Raw genomic sequence first — 19,309 nt, forward strand, 5'->3', positions numbered from 1 at the left:
CATTGCAGGCAGACGCTTTACCATCTGAGCCACCAGGGAAGTTTTTCCACATGACACAGCACACAGCCTTAATAAAGAAACAGCATCCGGCCACCTCTCCTGCCTCACCTACCTGTTCTTGACCTCTGCAACATTTGGAAATGGAATTATTTGCTGATTTCAGTGTGTATCTTCTGATCATTTCTCCAAGCACTGCTCTGCTGATTAAAGATTTTGAAATGAATGACTGGGTGGGCTGAAAGGGTGACCTGCAACTGAGAGCCGTCTTCCCTGGACCCCCAAGGAAGTCAAGAGTAGTCATCTGTGGCCAACCACAGGGCATGGTCTTCATTACAAGTGAAACTCTTTTCAGATGGAACACTGGGTGGGCTATGGGATGGAAAAGGGAGCTAGAGCACACACTCTCTGTCTCTCTCTCTCTCTCTCTTTCTCACACACACACACACTCACACTTAAGTGATACTTTACTCCTTGAACTCAACTTCATTGAGATTTGAATGAGCAGATAGAATCCAATTTTAAAAGACTTTAACCACCTTAAAGACTTTTAAAGGCTTTTAATCTACCAGGGCTTCCCTGGTAGCTCAGCTGGTAAAGAATCCACCTGCAATGTGGGAGACCTGGGTTTGATCCCTGGGTTGGGAAATCTCCTGGAGAAGGGAAAGGTTCTCACTCCAGTGTTCTGTCCTGGAGCATTCTATGGACTGTATAGTCCATGGGATCGCAAAGAGTTGGACACAACTGAGCAGCTTTCACACTCTCTTAACCACCTTTGGGAACTTAAGTACTTGTTCTTAGTATACCAATTACATATCCCCTCTGGGACAAAATTGTCCTGTTCCCAGACAAATAAAGCAAGTGCAGGGACATTTACATTCTTCCTAGAAATCCCAGTAAATCCTGCAGGAGAAAGGGAGGCCACACTGCTTTGCTTCTCCCTCCATGCACCTGGCCTTCCAACCTCAAAACCTTTGATCACTGAATTTCCCCAGCTTCAAATGCCCTAGCTATGCACCTACTCTCTGTCTCAATTGCCAGATTGCCCATCTAAATTGTACTCATATTCCTAAGAAAGTGATGTGAAAGTGAAAGTCGTTCAGTCATGTGCAACTCTTTGTGACCCCATGGACTATATACAGTCCATGGAATTCTCCAGGCTAGAATACTGAAGAGGGTAGCCTTTCCCTTCTCCAGGGGATCTTCCCAACCCAGGGATCAAACCCAGGTCTCCCACACTGCAGGCAGATTCTTTACCAGCTGAGCCACAAGAGAAGCCCATATTTGTAGGTCCATCTCAAATACTGCTTTGTCCAGGAAGTCTCTGATTCCCCAACAGAATCAAGTTCTCCATCCCTGTGTTCCTGTAAACAGCACTTCTTTTAGCCCTTACTATGATATTCAAAAGCAAGAAGATCAAACCAATCAATCCTAAAGGAAATCAACCTTGCATATTCATTGTAAGGACTGATGCTGAAGCTCCAATACTTTGGCCACCAGATGTGAAGAGCTGATTCATTGGAAAAGACCCTGATGCTGGGAAAGGAGGAGAAGGGGATGACAGAGGATGAGATGGTTGGATGGCATCGCCGACTCAATGGACATAAGTTTGAGCAAACTCAGGGAGATAGTGAAGGACACAGAGGCCTGGAATGCTGCAGTTCATGGGATCAAAAAGAGTCCGACACAACGTAGTGACTGAACAGCAACAACATGACATTTAACTTACTATCCCATGACTCATTTGCCTCATGTACATGGTACTGTCCCTTTCTAAATGTCAGGAATGTGTATGTAACCCCAAAACTCAACACAGAGCTAGGCACACAACAAGCATTCAAAAAAAAAATTGATGATCTCAACTGGATTTGACCATTTCCTTGTTGATGCTTTTGTCCTTGTGTAGATAGGAGTTTTGGTCTTGGCTCCCTCTAGCCATGTTCTCAGAAGTCCACAGATGTGGGTGGGGACAAGGTGACTCTTTTCATAGAGTTCTTTCCTGAAGTCCTTGCCCCCACCCCTTCTGTTTTTCTAGTGCCCATCATATCAGAAGTACACACTTCAACATACTTTCCAAAAAACCTTGGGCAACCCACACATTGTTTATTATTAAATTCAAAACAGCAAGTTGCTTAATAAAGAGAATATCTCAGTAAGTGTCTAATATCAGTGTAACACAGAGATACACTACCATGCTACTATTTGTTCTTTGTAGGTGTTTACTTGTTCACTTACTTTATATTTTGGAGACTTGGGATTATAATTCAATGTTTATTAGCCCACTAGTTCTCAGTATCAATAAGTTTTCATCCTAAATGGCAAAGAGAGGCTAATTTGACTACTTAGCATTATTCTGTTTTCTAAAAAAGCTACCTCCTTCAAGCCTGCTCAGGATTGAGGAGGTCAAACAGCTTTTGTGTTTGTGGCAGGGTCTTAATTTTTGCACTGTGTGTGTTACATAAAGCGGGACATGAACGCTGGAGCTGAGGAGTTCACATTTTGAACCTTAAATCTCAGACAGTCCTGGGAATTTCCAACAAAATCACAAAGTAATTTATGGTTCAAGAGGCTACAGAAGCAGACATGCTTGTATAGTGATGATTTATGCTATGAAGATAAGCACACCAGTAGGTGCCCACATTGCCTGTTTGTGATCTCAAACTAGGTCGCCAAAGAGAAAAACAGTAGCACCTCTGTCAAAACTGGCAGCTGGATGGGTAGATCATTCCATCCCGCCCTCTGAGCAGCCTCAAGAAAGGACTATACTGCTGTGACCAGAACAGAATTGTCATGAGAAAGGTGTCACCCTTCAGAAGGTCCCGTTAGACTGGGGGTTATGGAAAAATTCATCATGTGTGTCAACGTGCTGAACACTCTTTAGAATGAATGGAACTTGGTTAAGGTAGAGTCCTATGGGAATTCTGATTCTTGCCTTCTCTCCTCAGTGTTATGAGCAATAAGAAACCCCACACCTGAAATCCTGGTAATTCACCCAGAACAGACTCTCCCTACTCTTTCCCCTTCAGCACAGAGTTTACTTGAGTCTCCCATTCCCCTTCCTACCCCACAACTCCTCTGGAAAGATCAGACTCCGGCTTCCGGGAATTTGGTTTTCAGGAACCACGTTTCTACAGCATCTCTTAATCTTGTATCTAAGCCTATAAGAAACGCGGCCGACTCATTCTTCTACTTGCTGGTCTAGAGCCTCAATCAAACACGCATTCCGATTCCCAAAGAGTGAGAGGGTGAGGCTGCAGAAAAGTCTCTACTCCCAGTGGCGTGTCTCCTCAGACCTGTTCAAATTGCTCCTGGGCACAGCTCACCTGCAGTGCACGGACCCGACGCGAGCGGACACAGTGTCTCCAGGCACCCGCAGGGCTCTCAAGGGAATCCAGACGCCCAGCTTCCAGCGCAGGGCGCACTCACTTGCTGTTGGAATACCAAGCGAGCACGTGCCCCGCCCCGCTTCTCCTTGAGAATCCCAGGGACGGGGGAGCCTGGTGGGCTTCCTTCTATGGGGTCGCCCAGAGTCCGACACGACTGAAGCGACTTAGCAGCAGCAGCAGCCTGAAGTCTCCCTCTTCAGCCTCTGTAACCTCACTGAGTCCGCTCACTCTCGCAGGGAAGCCACTCCCCGGCAAAGAGCTCTAGTACACGCGAGCGTTTTGGTTCCGGGGACCCTTGGGCGGTGCAGAGTCCCAGTTCGGCTCCGGGTGTGCGCACGCTCCCGGACCCAAAAGATAAACCATACGCCTCACGGGAGGTGGCTCTCTCTCGGTGCATTTCTCCCGCGGGCGGAACAAGATTGTCACGTCTTTCTTTCAACTCCGAAAAAGTTTCCGGGTCCCATACTTTAGGCCTGCCCGCAGCCAAGTAGCAGATCAGACCTTCGCGCCGCGGCTGTCCCAGAACCAGAGCGCAAAGGTTTTGAGGGTGGCTCCCCCGGCTGCGTGCACCTTGAGGACTTTTTCAAGAGCTGCCCCCAAAAGTTTCTGTAATACATGCGCTCAACTGTCTGCGCACCATTTGGTTGAGGCCACTTCCTCGACCCCGAATTGCTCTGCATTCAGGATGCCTTTCTCCTCCTTCTGGGCGCCCTACACTGCCCAGCCTACACTACAAAGCCTAAGATGAGGAAGGGGGTGCGTGTAGAGAGAAGGGGAACGGAGGCTGATGGCTTGGGCCTGTAAGGTTGAGCTCGGCCCCTTTGCCAGCTTCGTCTCTCCACTTGGGTTCTCAGCCTCCCCTCTCCGGAGGAGGTCCCCAACCTCTTCTTAGGCTGCTCCTTTGTGCTCCTCTCCATCCTGCTCCCTCCTAAACTCTTGATCCGGAGGTCCCCCTAGTATCCCTTCACCTGCTCTGCTCTTTTCCGTCCAGGAAAAAGCGCTTTGCAGTTTGCGTGCATCCTGGGCTTCGGCCCGCGTCAGTAGACCGAGCTGCTGGGCAGCAGGTCATAGCGCCCGCCGCTGTAGACCACCACGCCAGGCGGGTAGTAGAGCAGGTCGGGCTCTGCGGCTTGGTGGAGAGGCGCCAGGGCCTGCAGTCCCTGGTCCTCCGGCTCGGGCTTGGTGGTGGCGGTGAAAGGGCGCATGCTGGTGAGAGAAGGCGACGCGATGCGCCACAGTAGGTTCTTGAGCGCTTTGCGGAACTCGCGGCGTACGAGGCAGTAGAGGATGGGATTGAGACAGCTGTTGGAGTGCGCCAGGCACACGCTCACGGGGAACGCGTACACCTGGCACAGGAAGTACTCTTGGCTGAAGGGCACCGCGTTGAACTTGATGAGGATGCTCCAGGTGGTGAGCGCCTGGTTGGGCAGCCAACACAAGAAGAAGGACAGGACCACGATGGTCACTGATTTGGTGACCTTGGAGCGTCTCCGAGCGCTGGCTCCGGCCAGGCCTCCCCCGGCCGCTGAGGCTCCTCCTTCGGTCCCTGCCACGCGGTGGTCGGAGATGAAGCGCACCAGCAGCAGGTAGCACAGGCTGATGATGCCTAGCGGCAGCACGAAGCCCAACAGCACCTTCTGCAAGTGGTAGAGGCCCAGCCAGAACTGCCTGTCGCGGCCCAGCAAGCTGTCAGGGAAGCGCACCAGGCACAGCTCCTCCCCCATCACCTTGACCGTGGTGGAGAAGATGGCGTTGGGCAGCGAGGCCAGCGCGGCGGAGGCCCAGATCATCGCGCACAGTGCTTTGACGGAGAAGCAGCAGCTGTCCTCCAGGCTCCGGCCGCAGCAGTCGCCCCGGCCGTACCCTCGGGTCCGGTGGCTCTTAAGAGCCGAGGCCACCGAGTGGTAGCGCGCCACGCTCATGGAGGTGAGAAAGAAAACGCTGGCATACATGTTCATGGACGTCACTATGGATACGATCTTACACATGGCCTTGCCGAAGGGCCATTTGAAGTCAAGGGCGTTTTCCACGGCCCAGAAGGGCAGAGTGAGCACGAACTGGAAGTCCGTCAGTGCCAGGTTGGTCACGAAGAGGTTGATGGAGGACTTGCGCCAGCCCTGCTTGCTCTTCATCAGGTAGAGCACCAGCAGGTTGCCGGTCAGCCCCAGCGCGCAAACCACCCAGTACACCACGCTGACGAGGATGCGCACCCGGGCCTCGGGGTCCGCGCTCTCCGCCCCGCCGCCGCTCGGGGGGTGCCCCGGCGCCGCGCCGTCCGGCAACTCCAGCCCCAGCTCCCACCACAAGTCCTGGAGCTGCAGCGACGCGTTGCCGCTGAAGTTGGCCGCCTGCAGAAGGTCCGGGATCCGATCGAAGAGTTCTGTGAGCTCGTCCCCGCCAGCCGCCTTATTCATGGTGGCTGGAACGGCTGCCGCGGCCACCTGCCCGCGCTGGTGCCTCTAGGTCATGTTTCGGGAGATAGCTCCTAAGGGGAGTCCGGCTCTCCCGGGGTTCCGGCGCACGCGGGGGCTTGCAAAGTAGCTGTGGAAGAGAGCGCCTAGGAACCGGGCGCCAGGCGCGTCCCCGGCGCGCGGAGCTTGGCCTTGGGCGTGAAAATGGGCGCCGAACGTCGGTTCTGGAGGGGTATTCGAGAGTAGAGACGCACAGCTCCCAAGGCGAGCGAACGGCGTCGAAAGGTTGTCCGGCCAAGGCTGGAGTCTGCGGGTCTCTACTGTAAAATCTCAGATTTTTTGCCCCCAGCGTTTCCCGCTGGCACTAGCGCGTTCCCTCCCTGCAGCTCCAGACCGCTCCTGGGGGCCCCCTCTTTCCCTTTCAAATACCTTTGCAGGTTTCCTCCGCAGCTGCTCCGACGAGGTTTCCGAAGAGAGTTCAGTCTACCTCGCTGAGACTCTGGAGGGCTTTCGATGCCGGCCTCGCTGCCTCGCTGCCTCGCATCTCCGTCTCTCCGCTGCTGTCGACTCGCAGTGAGTTGCCAGCCGCGTTGCCGCGAGTTGTATTTCCACCCGCACAGCCGAGGCTGCGGGCTCCCGAAGAGCATGCGTAACCCTAGCGCCAGGAGAGGGGGCGCTTTCCGAGGTGCTGAACTTCGTCGCACGCGCCGAGCCGCGGGGCCAGTCTCCCTGATTTCAGTTTCAAAAGGTCGTAAAGTCCTTTATTTCCCTCTGTTGCTGGAGAAAGTCGGCTTTGATTTGCGATCGCTTTTCCTTCCTCATCCCCCAACATAATTATGAGAATTTTTTCTTTCTCAGTTCCAAATGCACAATCTTCTGCCCATTTTTCTTTTTTAAAAGCAACGATAGTTGTCTCTTTTCATGCCCATACATTAAATCAGATGGTGGGCTCTTACTGAATACCCAAACGCCAGCTCCACTTCCCCTTACTAATAGCTGACTGTAATTGGCGTCTGTGGTTGTCAGGATTTTCAAAGCGTCTTCACGTAACAGAACTCTGGGTTCAGGTGTTGGTATCTGCTTTCGTGTATTCTGAGAACTGAAGCTAAGCAGAACATGTAATTAATTGGTGCGCTAACCTCACAGGCATTAGATGCTTAGCTCTTAGCCCACAGCTCTTCAATAGATTGTTTACTCACATTCAACCACACTCTTTTTAATCTGATGCAGTTGGAAAAGAGGTTTTCATAGGGCTGTTTTTTGGCACCAGTACCCACACTACTATTATAATCAGAACTCTTAACCAGGTGTTGTTTGCTTGTTTGTTTGCTTCAAACCAATGGAAGTAAATTTTAAAGGACTCTTCTAAGTTCCTTTGGGCAAAAGGAATCAATATAAACCATTTGAGTCACTTCTTAAATTGCAGTTTAAGTGCCAGATCAACTGCTCTGGAGTAAAATGTACGCTTCTTATGAAACACTTAAGAAATTTGAAATGTTTTCCTCATTGTGCTGGACTAAACGGAAACAAAAGTATATTAAATGTAATTGTCCTCACTCTTGCAGAGCGCCTGACTTTACTTACAGAGACAAAAGGTTATGACTTTAAAGCAGAGGAGATAGAAAAGCATACTGAAAAACAAACAAACAAACAAACAAACCACGGTATAGCTCGGTTGGTAAACAATCTGCCTGCAATGCAGGAGACTCCGGTTCGATTCCTGTGTCGGGAAGCTCTCCTGGAGAAGGGAAAAGGCTACCCACTCCAGCATTCTGGCCTGGAGAATTCCATGAATTGTATAGTTCATGGGGTCGCAAAGAGTCGAGGACAACGGAGGGACTTGCACTTCACTTCATGCAAAATTAAGAAGAGAAAAGGAAACATCATGATTCCAAAATCGGAGCACAGTTCCAGAGAACACCTTCACTATAGTCTCGGTATTGCTCTGTTTACCCGCTAGGGGGCGCGAGAGTTTTAATAAAAACAAGTGTTAGTCGTTCATTTGTGTCCGACTCTGCATGGACTGTAGCAACTCTATGGACTGTAGCCCGCCAGGCGTCTCTGTCCAGGGGATTTCCCAGGCAAGAATACTGGCGTGGGTTGCCATTCCCTTCTCCAGAGGATCTTTTCGAACCAGGGATCGAACCTGCGGCTCTTGCATCTTCTACATTGCGGCCGGATTCTTTACCACTAAGCCACCAAGGAAAACAAAAACAAAGGCAAACCACTTCCTTTGAGAAGCTGTAATCTGAAGAAGCTCAGCCCTTCTCTGAACCAATATAACACACAAGTTGCTTCTGTGCACACCTCTTATCCCTGCGTAAGTAGCCTCTTCTTCAAGCTCAGTTCTCACTCCAATTTTTACTAGCTTTTTCTCCATCAAATTTTTATTTCTCCTTTAGTTAAAAAAGTTTAAAAATATTTCAAGGTGCTGTTGAAAAACAAGGAAGCCTGGGATATACCCTGAAAGCCCTTTGCCTCAGTTTCCTCCTGTGTACATGGGAGGAATTGTGGTTTTCAAATATTCTGAGGATAAGTACTGAGCAGGTGACATCTGAGTCGGGGGCGGTGGTGGGGGGAAGCTTCCTAAAATGTAAGTTGCAGCTCTCCTCCCAGCCCCATGTGGTCACAGAGATTCTGATTCAACGAATCAGAGTTGGAATTGGAGTTGGAAAGGGGCCTAACAGTCTATACTTTAAACATTCTTCTAGGTGATTCTAATTCCCCCCAAATTTGGGAACATTTGGATTAATTTTTATTCGTTCTCTAAGCTCTCCATGTGCAAACATTTAAGTCCCAAAGAAATCTTAATTTTCAATGTTGGTTTATCCTAGGATTGGAAGCAAAGAAAGAAAAGGGGGTCTTGCTGAATCCTTAATAATCACATTTAGACCCAATAATGACATTTCCTTCATTGTAGGATGAGGGGACCATGTGCTCCTGAGATCTGCCAGGCCTTAAGTACTTGGCGGCCAAGACAGACTGAGGCCCCAGGAGAGGCTATTCCCAAGTGCGACTCCCAGAGAATGCTGCTGGAGTGCTTCTGAGCCTACAATTCTCTTCATTTCCAAATCTATGTTCTCTGAAAGTGAAGTACAAGTTGTGTGCAGGAATTTATAGTATCACTTAAGGAAGTCTGTGTTATGGAAGCAAGATGGTCTTTTTTCAAATAAGTTCTTTTTCAGTATGACCTTAAGATATTTTAGACTGTATTTCTTAAAATCATGAGCCATGTTTTTCTCAGACAGCATCTAATATATTCAAAGAGAGAGGCGTATCAGTTATGGTCAAATATCATTTAGGTATACTGTTAAAATATTACCAAAATCTTACCATAAAAATTCCTAATGGAAAATTTGGAAAACTGACAAATTTTCAAAGGGTGTATAGATTTATAAGGATCAACCCTGTGGAAAAATTAAAAGAGGGGCTTTTTTAGTTGTCTGTTTTTAATAAACCAGCTATGATTCCTTCCCTTGCCCCATGAGTCTAATTGTTAAGTTTTATTGCTGTGGATCCACTCATGGCAATCTGTTTTCCCAAGTTAGTGTATTTGCTAAAAAATGTTCTTCTGAAAGTTCTTCCTCTATTCTCCTCTCTCTCTTCCCCAAATTCAATGTATTTCGATGTTACCTATACTGCTTAAAATTACTAGTAAAAGGCTACTGTTTTTGGGGATTTTTTTCTGAATTCTCTAAGAAATAGGTATTGATCCTTTCCCCTCTTGAGTATCATTGAGCCCTCTATCAGCACATCTCTTAAGGCATGCCTTTGATCAAGGAGTGCTGTGGCTCTTTCTGAATATTTCAAGTGTCAGTCTTGCAGAGCAGGATGTATATTGCTGCTGTCTGCCCTTAGTGCTGAGCCTAGGATTTTCACATGTATGAGCACAGAACACATTTATAGATTGGGCTCTGCATTCAGATGCAATCTTCCTACTAAGGCAGTGCCTTTAAAAAATAACTTGAAGTTTTTCTGTTTTTTTTTTTTTTCGAAGTTTTTCTTAACTATCCACTCCTATAGAGTATCCAAGTCCAACTCCAGGACAATTGATTTATTTAAAATATGTTTCATTTTTTCCTACACTATGTGAGTGTGAATATATCCCCAAATTTTCTCTATCTTAAGAGTATTAATGAATGTGTTGTCAATGAGGTGCATGTGTGTGTGCTCAGTTGTGACTCTTTGGGCCCCCCATGGACTGTAGCCCATCAGGCTCCTCTGTCCATGGAATTTTTTCAGCCAAGAATACAACCCAGGGATCGAACCCCTGTCTCCTGTGTGTCCTGCACTGCAGGCAGATTCTTTACCCGCTGAGCCACTGGGGGAAGCCTAAGCTTTACCTCCAGCTATAAAGCCACCTGCATACTAAAGCCACTTAAAAATATTGATGCCGAGGACTTCCCTGGTGGTCCAGTGGTTAAGAATCCACCTGCCAATGCAGGGGACATGGGTTCGATCCCTGGTCTGGGAAGATTCCACATGCCCTGGAGCAACTAAGCCCACGCTTAGGTTCACAACTACTGAGACCACGTGCCACAATTACTGAAACCCTTGCACCTAGACTCGTGGTCCACAGCAAGAGAAGCCAAGGCAGTGAGAAGCCCTTGCACCACAACAGAGAGCAGCCCCCACTTGCCACGACTAGAGAAAGCCTGCACACAGCAATGAAGACCTAAAGCAGCCAAAAAAAAAAATTAATTTAAAAATATTGATGCTGAGTGCTGACCTTACACCAATAAAATGGGAATCATTTGTTAAGAGCAAGATCTGTAGTTCTATATGGCTTATTATTAAAAAATTGCAGCTCCCTTCCAGCTGTGCCCTCCATATTTCTTCTGCCCAGAGGCACATTCAAAGCTTTTGATTCATTTGCTATATACTGCATAACTCTGATTGAAATGCTTGTATTGCTACTTTATTTTTTCATTTTAGGCATGAATTTTTTACTCCTTACCATGGACGGTGAAAGTTTAGCTTTTTTTCTGACACACACTCTCCTTGTAGTTCTGCCAGCCTTTGGACACCTTCCAATTTCGTTGTATTATACTTTTGAAAGATCCGTCCCCAGCGTTCACACTGCAATGACTATGCAAACATTAACAACTGAGCCATAGAGTATATGAGAGCTATTCTTTCCTTCATAGCTTTCTGTCTCCAATGGAATTAATAATTATCTTTGTTACTATGGTAGGAAAGACCAAGTCAAAGCTACTAGAACTGCTTCTACCTACCAAAATACTAAACCAAAGTCACACTACCAACCTGAAGAAATCTTGTAGAAATTAGCATTCTCAAGACTTTCAAAGATGTAGAGTTTGAAGTGAAGCAGCAGCCATTCCCATATAGTACAATACGCACTGCTGTGTCTTACCCACATTTTCAGTGACCTACTGGCTCACCCTGTTGCCATTGGTCAGCAGCTGGGGTCACAGCTCCTGTACTGCCCACGAGATCTCTTCCTTCTGCTTGTTTGAGTTCCAAGGCAGGCAAGTATGCAGCCCCATGCCAAAGGTCATCAACTTTCTGCACATCATCTGCCTTGGAGGCAGAGACAGATGTGAATTCAAGTTTGTCTACATGGGTTCCAGCAGAAGAATATTCTTTAAAAGGAAAACACCAGGATAATATGTCTGCCAGTGGTTGGAAGTTCTCTTACTCCAACTCTAAAGAAGGGTTGGCCAACAGAATTAGGCAGATTGTTCCAGCAGGCAAAGAGCAAAAAGTCAAAAGTTGCCTCTGGGTGGGAGACCATGCTGGCAGGAATGGAACCTGAGACCAGGGTAGGCAAGAGTCAGATCAGTCTGGGATGCCATGACTGAGAGTCCAGATTTCATTCAAAACTCAACAGGAAGTTACTGGAGGGATTTGCGTAGGTGTAGTAGATGTTGTCGGGAGAAGGCAATGGCACCCCACTCCAGTACTGTTGCCTGGAAAATCCCATGGACGGAGGAGCCTGGTAGGCTGCAGTCCATGGGGTCGCTAAGAGCCGGGAACGACTGAGCGACTTCACTTTCACTTTTCACTATCATGCATTGGAGTAGGAAATGGCCACCCACTCCAGTGTTCTTGCCTGGAGAATCCCATGGACAGAGAAGCCTGGTAGGCTGCAGTCCATGGGGTCGCACAGAGTTGGACATGACTGAAGCGACTTAGCAGCAGCTGCAGTAGATGTTGTCAGTGCCCTGCCCATCTCCCCTTGGCACGTACCAGTTCCCTATTTGCCAGCTTGACAAGTACTTGAAAGTATCAGCTCCTGTGATTTCCGTAGTGGCCTTTCTTTGAAGCTGCTTTGCTTGTTTGTGGGACAGCCTACAGCAATGGGGACTTAATCTCACTCTCAGAGGAGAGGAGCCTACAACCAGTGACTGTTGGGAGCTGGTGTACAAATACCCCAGTTTCCTTGCCCCTTTGGAAGATAATTCTGGGTGTGTATTTTAACTTATTCCCCACAGTTCAGAGATAAGCTTCAGTTGGCAGAGTGGTAGCTTATTTAACATGTTTATTGTGTCTCTCCTCTTTCCTATCACTTCACTTCCAGTGCTTTCTGGGGTCTCCTCCCAAATGAATTACTTTCACTAGAATTTCTGGCTCCTGATCTAATTTGGGAGGAGTCCAAGTCAAGACAGAAGGGAAATTATGCATTCCAGTTCACATGTTATAAAGACCGTACTGATTGGTGAAACAGTTATAAGGCATGAAGTGTGCGAACTGGGAGCCTGGAAAAAGACTACTGCAGAAGTCTGGGTGGAAGATGGTGGCAGGCTGTCTTAGTCCATTCAGGCTGCTGTAACAAAAACACTGGAGACCGGGTGGATGGAACGACAAACATTTCTTATAGTTCCAGATGCTGGGACATCCAAGATTAAGGCACTGGCAGATTTCGTGTTTGGTGGGAGCCTGGTTCATAGAGGGCCATCTTCTGTTCTTCTCTGCTGGGTCTTCTTATGTGAGGAAGGGCAAGAGAATTTTCTGGGATCTCTTTCATAAGGACACCAATCCCAGTCATGAAGGCTCTACCCTCATGACCTAATCACGTCTCAGAGGTCGCACTCCTAATACTATTGCAGTGAGGGTTAGGATTACAACCTATGAATTTTGGTGAGACATAAACATCCAGTCCATTATACAGCTTAAAGATGAGGATGGAACTTCCCTGGTGGCTCAGTCATAAAGAATATCCCTGCCAATGCAGGTGATAAGGGTTTGGTTCCTGATCCAGGAAAATCCCACATACCGAGGAGCAACTAAGTCTCTTCACCAGAATACTGAGCCTGTGTTTCTGAGCCCAAGAGCCACAACTATTGAGCCCACATGTTGCAGCTACTGATGTCTGAGTACCCTAGAGCCTGTGCTCTGCAACAAGAGAAGTCATTGCAATAAGAAGCCAGCACATCGCAACTAGAAAGTAGCCTCCACTCGCTGCAACTAGAGAAAAGCCTTCCCGAAAATTAAGACCCAGCCCATCCAAAAATAAATAAATAATTTTTTTTTTTAATGGTGGGGATGGTGAAGATGGAGAGAGTTCCTAATTTGAATTTTATCAACAGGTCAGTGGTTGGACCAAGAAGAAGCTACAAAGCACTTCCCAAAGCCAAACTTGCACCAAAGAAAAGTCATGATCACTGCAGGTGGCCTGCCGCCCCTCTGATCCACTATGGCTTTCTGAATCCCCAAAAAACCCCATTACATCTGAGAAGTACACTCAGCAAATTGATGAGACGCACCAAAAACTGCAATGCCTGCAGCTGGCACTGGTCAACAGAAAAGGCCAAATTGTTCTCTGCAACAATGCCCAACCACATGTCATCTCATAACCAACATTTCAAAAGTTGAATGAATTGGGCTATGAAGTTTTGCCTCATCTGCCATATTCACCTGACCTCTCACCAATGGACTACTACTTCTTCAAGCATCTTGATAACATTTTGCAGGGAATATGCTTCCACAACCCGCGGGAGGCAGAAAATGCTTTCCAAGAGTTTGTCGAATACAGAAGCATGGATTTTTATGCTACCAGAATAAACAAATGTATTTCTTGTTGGCAAAAGTGTGTTGATTGTTCCTATTTTGATTAATAACAATGTGTTTGAACCGAGTTATAATGATTTAAAATTCACAGTTTGAAAGCACAGTTACTTTTTCAGCAACCTAGTAGAATTACCAGGGTGTGGTGATGGTAATGGATTAGATGGTGTTTGAGGGGAGACAAGGAGTAGTTTCCAATATGATCTCATCCTAGGTGTGGTTAACAGGAATCTGCTGTGATGGAAAGGCTAGAAAACAAAAGATTTTGGTAAAAGACAAACAGATTTCTTATGTATATATTGCCTTTTTTTGACATGCAGTTGGAGAGTTCAAACAGGCAGGCAGAACATGGTTACATGGAGCTTGAAGTTAGGGCTGGATGGTCTTTAAAGTTATAAGAACAGATGAAATCACTCAAGAAGAAAGCATAGGAAAGAAAGCCCAAACCATCATGGGTAGTTCAGGAAACAGCAGTTTCTGAAGATGAGGTTTCTATGACTTTTTTGGGAGGAAGTTGTCACAATGAGCCTTTTAATTTTATCATCTATTCTGAAGAATTGCTTCTCAGGAGGAAACTAGAACTATCTCCACCAAGCTGAATGCAGGTAATAGAGACAAATAGAAAATCTTGAAAAGGGAAGTTGAGCATATGTTTACTAGACTTGAGACCTTGAATAATATCATACATGTTTCAACTAAATACAGAAAACATACCATCTACTGAGACCCTTTACAGATCAAGAGAGGCCTGGGACTCCTCCAAGATTTTCCTAAGGGCATGGGAACCCACTCCAGTATTCTTGCCTGGAAAATCCCATGGACAGATGAACCTGGCTGGCTATAGTCTCTGGGGTTGCGAAGAATCAGACACGACTGAGCGACTAACACATACACACGCTTTCCTAGGTAACAGATTTGTTTCTGTAAGAAATTACCAGGGTACTTCCTGGTGGTCCAGTGGTTAAGAATCCATCTTGCAATGTGGGGAATGTGGATTCGATTGCTGGTGGGGGAACTAAGATCCCACATGCTGGGGAGCAACTTAGCCTGAGAGCCACAACCAAAAAGTCCGTATGCTGCAATGCAAGATCCCAAGTGCCACAAAAAAGATCCTGCATATCACAACTAAGTCAAATAAATAAAACAAAACAAAAGCTTATAAGTCTGATTGGGTCCCATTACATCAGAGAGTTTGCCTATAGAGTTTGCCTATAGAACATGTATTTTGAGCATGGTGGAATCAAGCTAGAAATCAATCAATGAAGAAATAACTGTTGTTAGTTGCTCAGTTGTGTCCGACTCTTTGTGACCCCATGGACTATAGCCTGTCAGGCTCCTCTGTCCATGGGATTCTCTAGGCAAGAATACTTGAGTGGGTTGCCATTTCCTCCTCCAGGGGAATCTTCCTGACCCAGGGACTGAACCCAGGTCTCTAGCATTGCAGGCAGTTTCTTTCCCCTCTGAGCCACCAGGAAAGCCCTAGCTTGGGGTGGGGTGGGTGGACAGGCAGTCTAAGTAAAAGTACACAGTAACGGCAAGTCCTTCGAAAGTCTATGGTCTGAAAGATTAGGTTTGTAGTTCTAATTCCCCAGGCAGTTATGGAATGGTCAAAGAGACCAGGAAAAGCTGAGCGAGAAAGGAACGTTTTGTCCACATGCTTTGCCCATAGGCTTTCGACCACTGACACACACAGGTACAATGTAGAGTTAGTAAAATAAAGGAGGAAATGTGTATACTGAGAAAGCAGAGGGGCTAGAGCTCTGAGTGTTCTTGCCTTGTCGTGAAGATCCTGGACGAAGCCCCCAAGATGGTAGCTTACGGTGAACAATGTTGGATTCGTGATTTCCAAAGAAGATTTAGCTTCAGGATCAGGGACCAGACTTGATCACTCAGAGCTTTTGTGTGGCATAAGTTTTATTACAGTGAAAAAAGACAGAGAAATCTTCTGACATAGACACCAGAAGGGAGATGGAGAAGCCCTCACATATTTCAAAATTAAGCGATACTTTGAACAACCCCATGACTAAATAACTAATACATAAGATAAGTTATAAGATGTTTTAAAGTTAATCACAATAAAGTATGGCACATCAAATTTTGTGGGATGCAATGAAAGCATAAGTACACACCTTTAAAAAGAAGAAATGTTAAAGATCAATGATCTAAGCTTTTAACTCAAGATACTAGATGTAAAAAATTAAATCCAAAGAAAGAAGTATATGGAAATGTTAAAGATAAGAGCAGAGATACATGCAAGCCCCTGGTATGTCAGGGATTAACCTTCTAGTTACTGGATCCTAGAGAGATGGGTGGAGTGGTCTCAAAAGAGGACCAGAGCAGCCCCAGGTGGGGTTACTCAGGGGCTTGGGGCAGAGGTGAAGCATTAGATATGGAAGTATATGGGCTTTCCTGGTGGCTCAGTAATAAAGAATCTGCCTGCCAATGCAGGAGACAAGGGTTCGATCCCTGATCTGGGAAGATCCCCTGGAAAGGAAACAGCAACCCACTCCAGTATTCTTGTCTCAGAAATCTCATGGACAGAGAAACCCGGCAAACTGTGGTCCATGGGCTCACAGTCAGACATGAATTAGCAACTGAACAACAACAATCAAAGAATATAAACATTCTTAAAAACCATCACTGTCGAAACTTCCTTGGTGGTCCAGTGGTTAAGACCCCTCCCCTTCCAATTCAGGAGGCCTAGGTTTGATCCCTAGTCCAGGAACTAGATCCTGGATGCCTCAGCTAAGACCTGGCATAACCAAGTAATAATAATAATAATAAAGCAGTAACTATTATATTTTCTCATACCACTTGAATATAAGTTTTCTTATTATGGCCCCACCTCCTGTTTAACCTTGTATTTTCATATCAGCTTTTCCCCATGAGCTACCACGTCCCTAACACTTACTGATTTGCATTCATACTACCCCACAGATCATTCCCATATTTTAGTAGGCAACCTCCTAGTCCATTTCTTTGCCCACAGAGCTCTCTTTGCCTAAGTGGACATTTCTCTCTTATCCCTGTTGCCTTACTGTTGACCTACTAATTGTTCTTCAAGGTTCAACTCACACCTTATTTCCTCTTTGAAGGATTTTACTATTCCCAATATTTCCTAGAGATAATTAGTCACCCTTTCTGTGCCCTCCTAGGACTTTGTATAAATGTTGATTTTAGTGCTTATTACTGTCTCAGACACAAAATAAACTAGTCCCCCTCTAAACTGAAAGCCTCTTGAGAACTATAGCCCATATCTAATCCATCTTTGTACCATAGAGCCTGGAAAAATGCATGCAGTTTGAACCCATGGATGAGTCATTAATCCCATTTCTTTACTAATCACAAAGATTCATTCAACAATAAAAAAGCAACTCCCAGTTGGAGTATCCAGACTGTAAAGTCCATGGCAAAGGCTTCTCCAGTCTTTCTCACCACATTCTACATACTCACAACTTGGCAATTACCATTCTCAATGCACAGAAAATGATGTTTCCCCTGATCTTTGCCCTCAGGGACCTCTCAAATTAGGGAAACAATGCCATTCTTTTTTTTTCCATTTTTAAAAATCGAAGTGCAGTTGATTTACAATGTTGTGCCAATCCCTGCTGTGCAATGAAGTGATCCAGTTATACACATATAGACATTCTTTTTAAAAAATTCTTTTCCATTATGGTTTATCATAGGATATTGAATATAGTTCCCTGTGCTATACGGTATGACCTTGTCGTTTATCCATCCTGTATATATTAGTTTACATCCACAAATCTCAATACAGCTCTTAGTCAAATGGTTAGTGGGGACTTGTTTCGTCAGAAGATATTAAAACAAATCTGGATCCCTTCATAGCCTTCTGTGGGCAAAAAATGTCACATTTCATTATTTTTCTGAATCAACTTAAACCTGGCTTAAGTTTCCCCCTGACTAAGTTGGAGGGAAATAAAGACAGGTCAAATTTAGTGACTTCTTGCTTTTCATGGGAGTTCAATCACAGGATTCATGCAGTCTAGAGAAAAAAGGGGAATCTTGGTCCTCATGCCATGCCAACACACATGCTGTGGTGGCCTGTCTAGACGGGACCTAACATTTGGGGACAGCTACACTGGAAGTTTTCCCAGGTGATGCTAGTGATAAAGAATCTGCCTGGATTCAAACCTGGTTTGATCCCTGGGTCAGGAAGATCCCCTGGAGAAGGAAATGGCAACCCACTCCAGATATATATATATATATATATATATATATATATATATATATATATATATCACATTTTGTTTACTCATCTGTTGATGGGCATATATGTTGTTTGCACTCTGGCTATTGGAATCATATTTCTGGAACATTGTGTACCGATATTTGGGTCCTTGCTTTGAATTCTTTTGGATAAATACCTAAAAGCAGAATTGCCAGAGCACATAGTTGTTCTATATTTAACTTTTTGAGAAACTGTCAAACTGTTCTCATCATGGCTACTATACTATTTCACATTCCCACAAGTAATGCATAAGAGTTCCAATTTCTTAACATCCTTGTCAACACTTGGCATTTTCTTTTTTAAAAATTATAGCCATCCTAAGTAGGAAGCTTGCCTGGTGGCTCAGATGGTAAAGAATTGGCCTGCAATGCAAGATACTCAGGTTTGATCCCCAGGTAAGGAAGATGCCCTGGAGAAGAAAGTGGCTACCCAGTCCAGTATTTTTTTTTTTTTTTCAGTTTTTATTTTATTTTATTTTTACATAGCAATGATTTTATTTATTTATTTATTTTTACTTTACAATATTGTGTTGGTTTTGCCATACATCAACATGAATCTGCCATGGGTGCACACGTGTTCCCCATCCTGAACCCCACTCCCACCTCCCTCCCCATATCATACCTCTGGGTCATCCCAGTGCACCAGCCCAGAGCATCCTGTATCATGCATCAAACCTGACTGGCAATTTGTTTCACATATGATATTACACATGTTTCAATGCCATTCTCCCAAATCATCCCACACTCCCCCTCCCCACAGAGTCCAGAAGACTGTTCTATACATCTGTGTCTCTTTTGCTGTCTCACATACAGTGTTATCGTTACCATCTTTCTAAATTCCATATATATGCATTAGTATACTGTATCAGTGTTTTTCTTTCTGGCTTACTTCACTCTGTATAATAGGCTCTAGTTTCATCCACCTCATTAGAACTGATTCAAATGTATTCTTTTTAATGGCTGAGTAATACTCCATTGTGTATATGCACTACAGCTTTCTTATCCATTCATCTCCTCATGGACATCTAGGTTGCTTCCATGTCCTGGCTATTATAAACAGTGCTGCGATGAACATTGGGTACACATGTCTCTTTCAATTCTGGTTTCCTTGGTCTGTATGCCCAGCAGTGGGATTGCTGGGTCATATGGCAGTTCTATTTCCAGTTTTTTAAGGAATTTCCACACTATTCTCCATAGTGGCTGTACTAGTTTGCATTCCCACCAACAATGTAAGAG

The 19,309-nt window shown here is 45.6% G+C and overlaps 1 protein-coding gene across 1 annotated transcript; it reads right to left on the reverse strand.

The window, feature by feature from the left end:
* Positions 1–2,079: 2,079 nt before the first annotated feature.
* Positions 2,080–7,065, reverse strand: RXFP3 (relaxin family peptide receptor 3). The gene has a single exon (XM_024981512.2). It carries the CDS (start codon positions 5,795–5,797, stop codon positions 4,421–4,423), a length of 1,377 nt encoding a protein of 458 aa, XP_024837280.1. The 5' UTR covers positions 5,798–7,065; the 3' UTR covers positions 2,080–4,420.
* Between the last annotated feature and the right edge of the window lie 12,244 nt (positions 7,066–19,309).

Source organism: Bos taurus, chromosome 20 (genome assembly GCF_002263795.3).
Source record: "Bos taurus isolate L1 Dominette 01449 registration number 42190680 breed Hereford chromosome 20, ARS-UCD2.0, whole genome shotgun sequence".
NCBI lineage: Eukaryota > Metazoa > Chordata > Mammalia > Artiodactyla > Bovidae > Bos > Bos taurus.

What these genes read in the sequence shown, in the direction of transcription:
- RXFP3 (XM_024981512.2), bottom strand. Translation starts at nt 5,797, where the DNA reads ATGAATAAGGCGGCTGGCGGGGACGAGCTCACAGAACTCTTCGATCGG.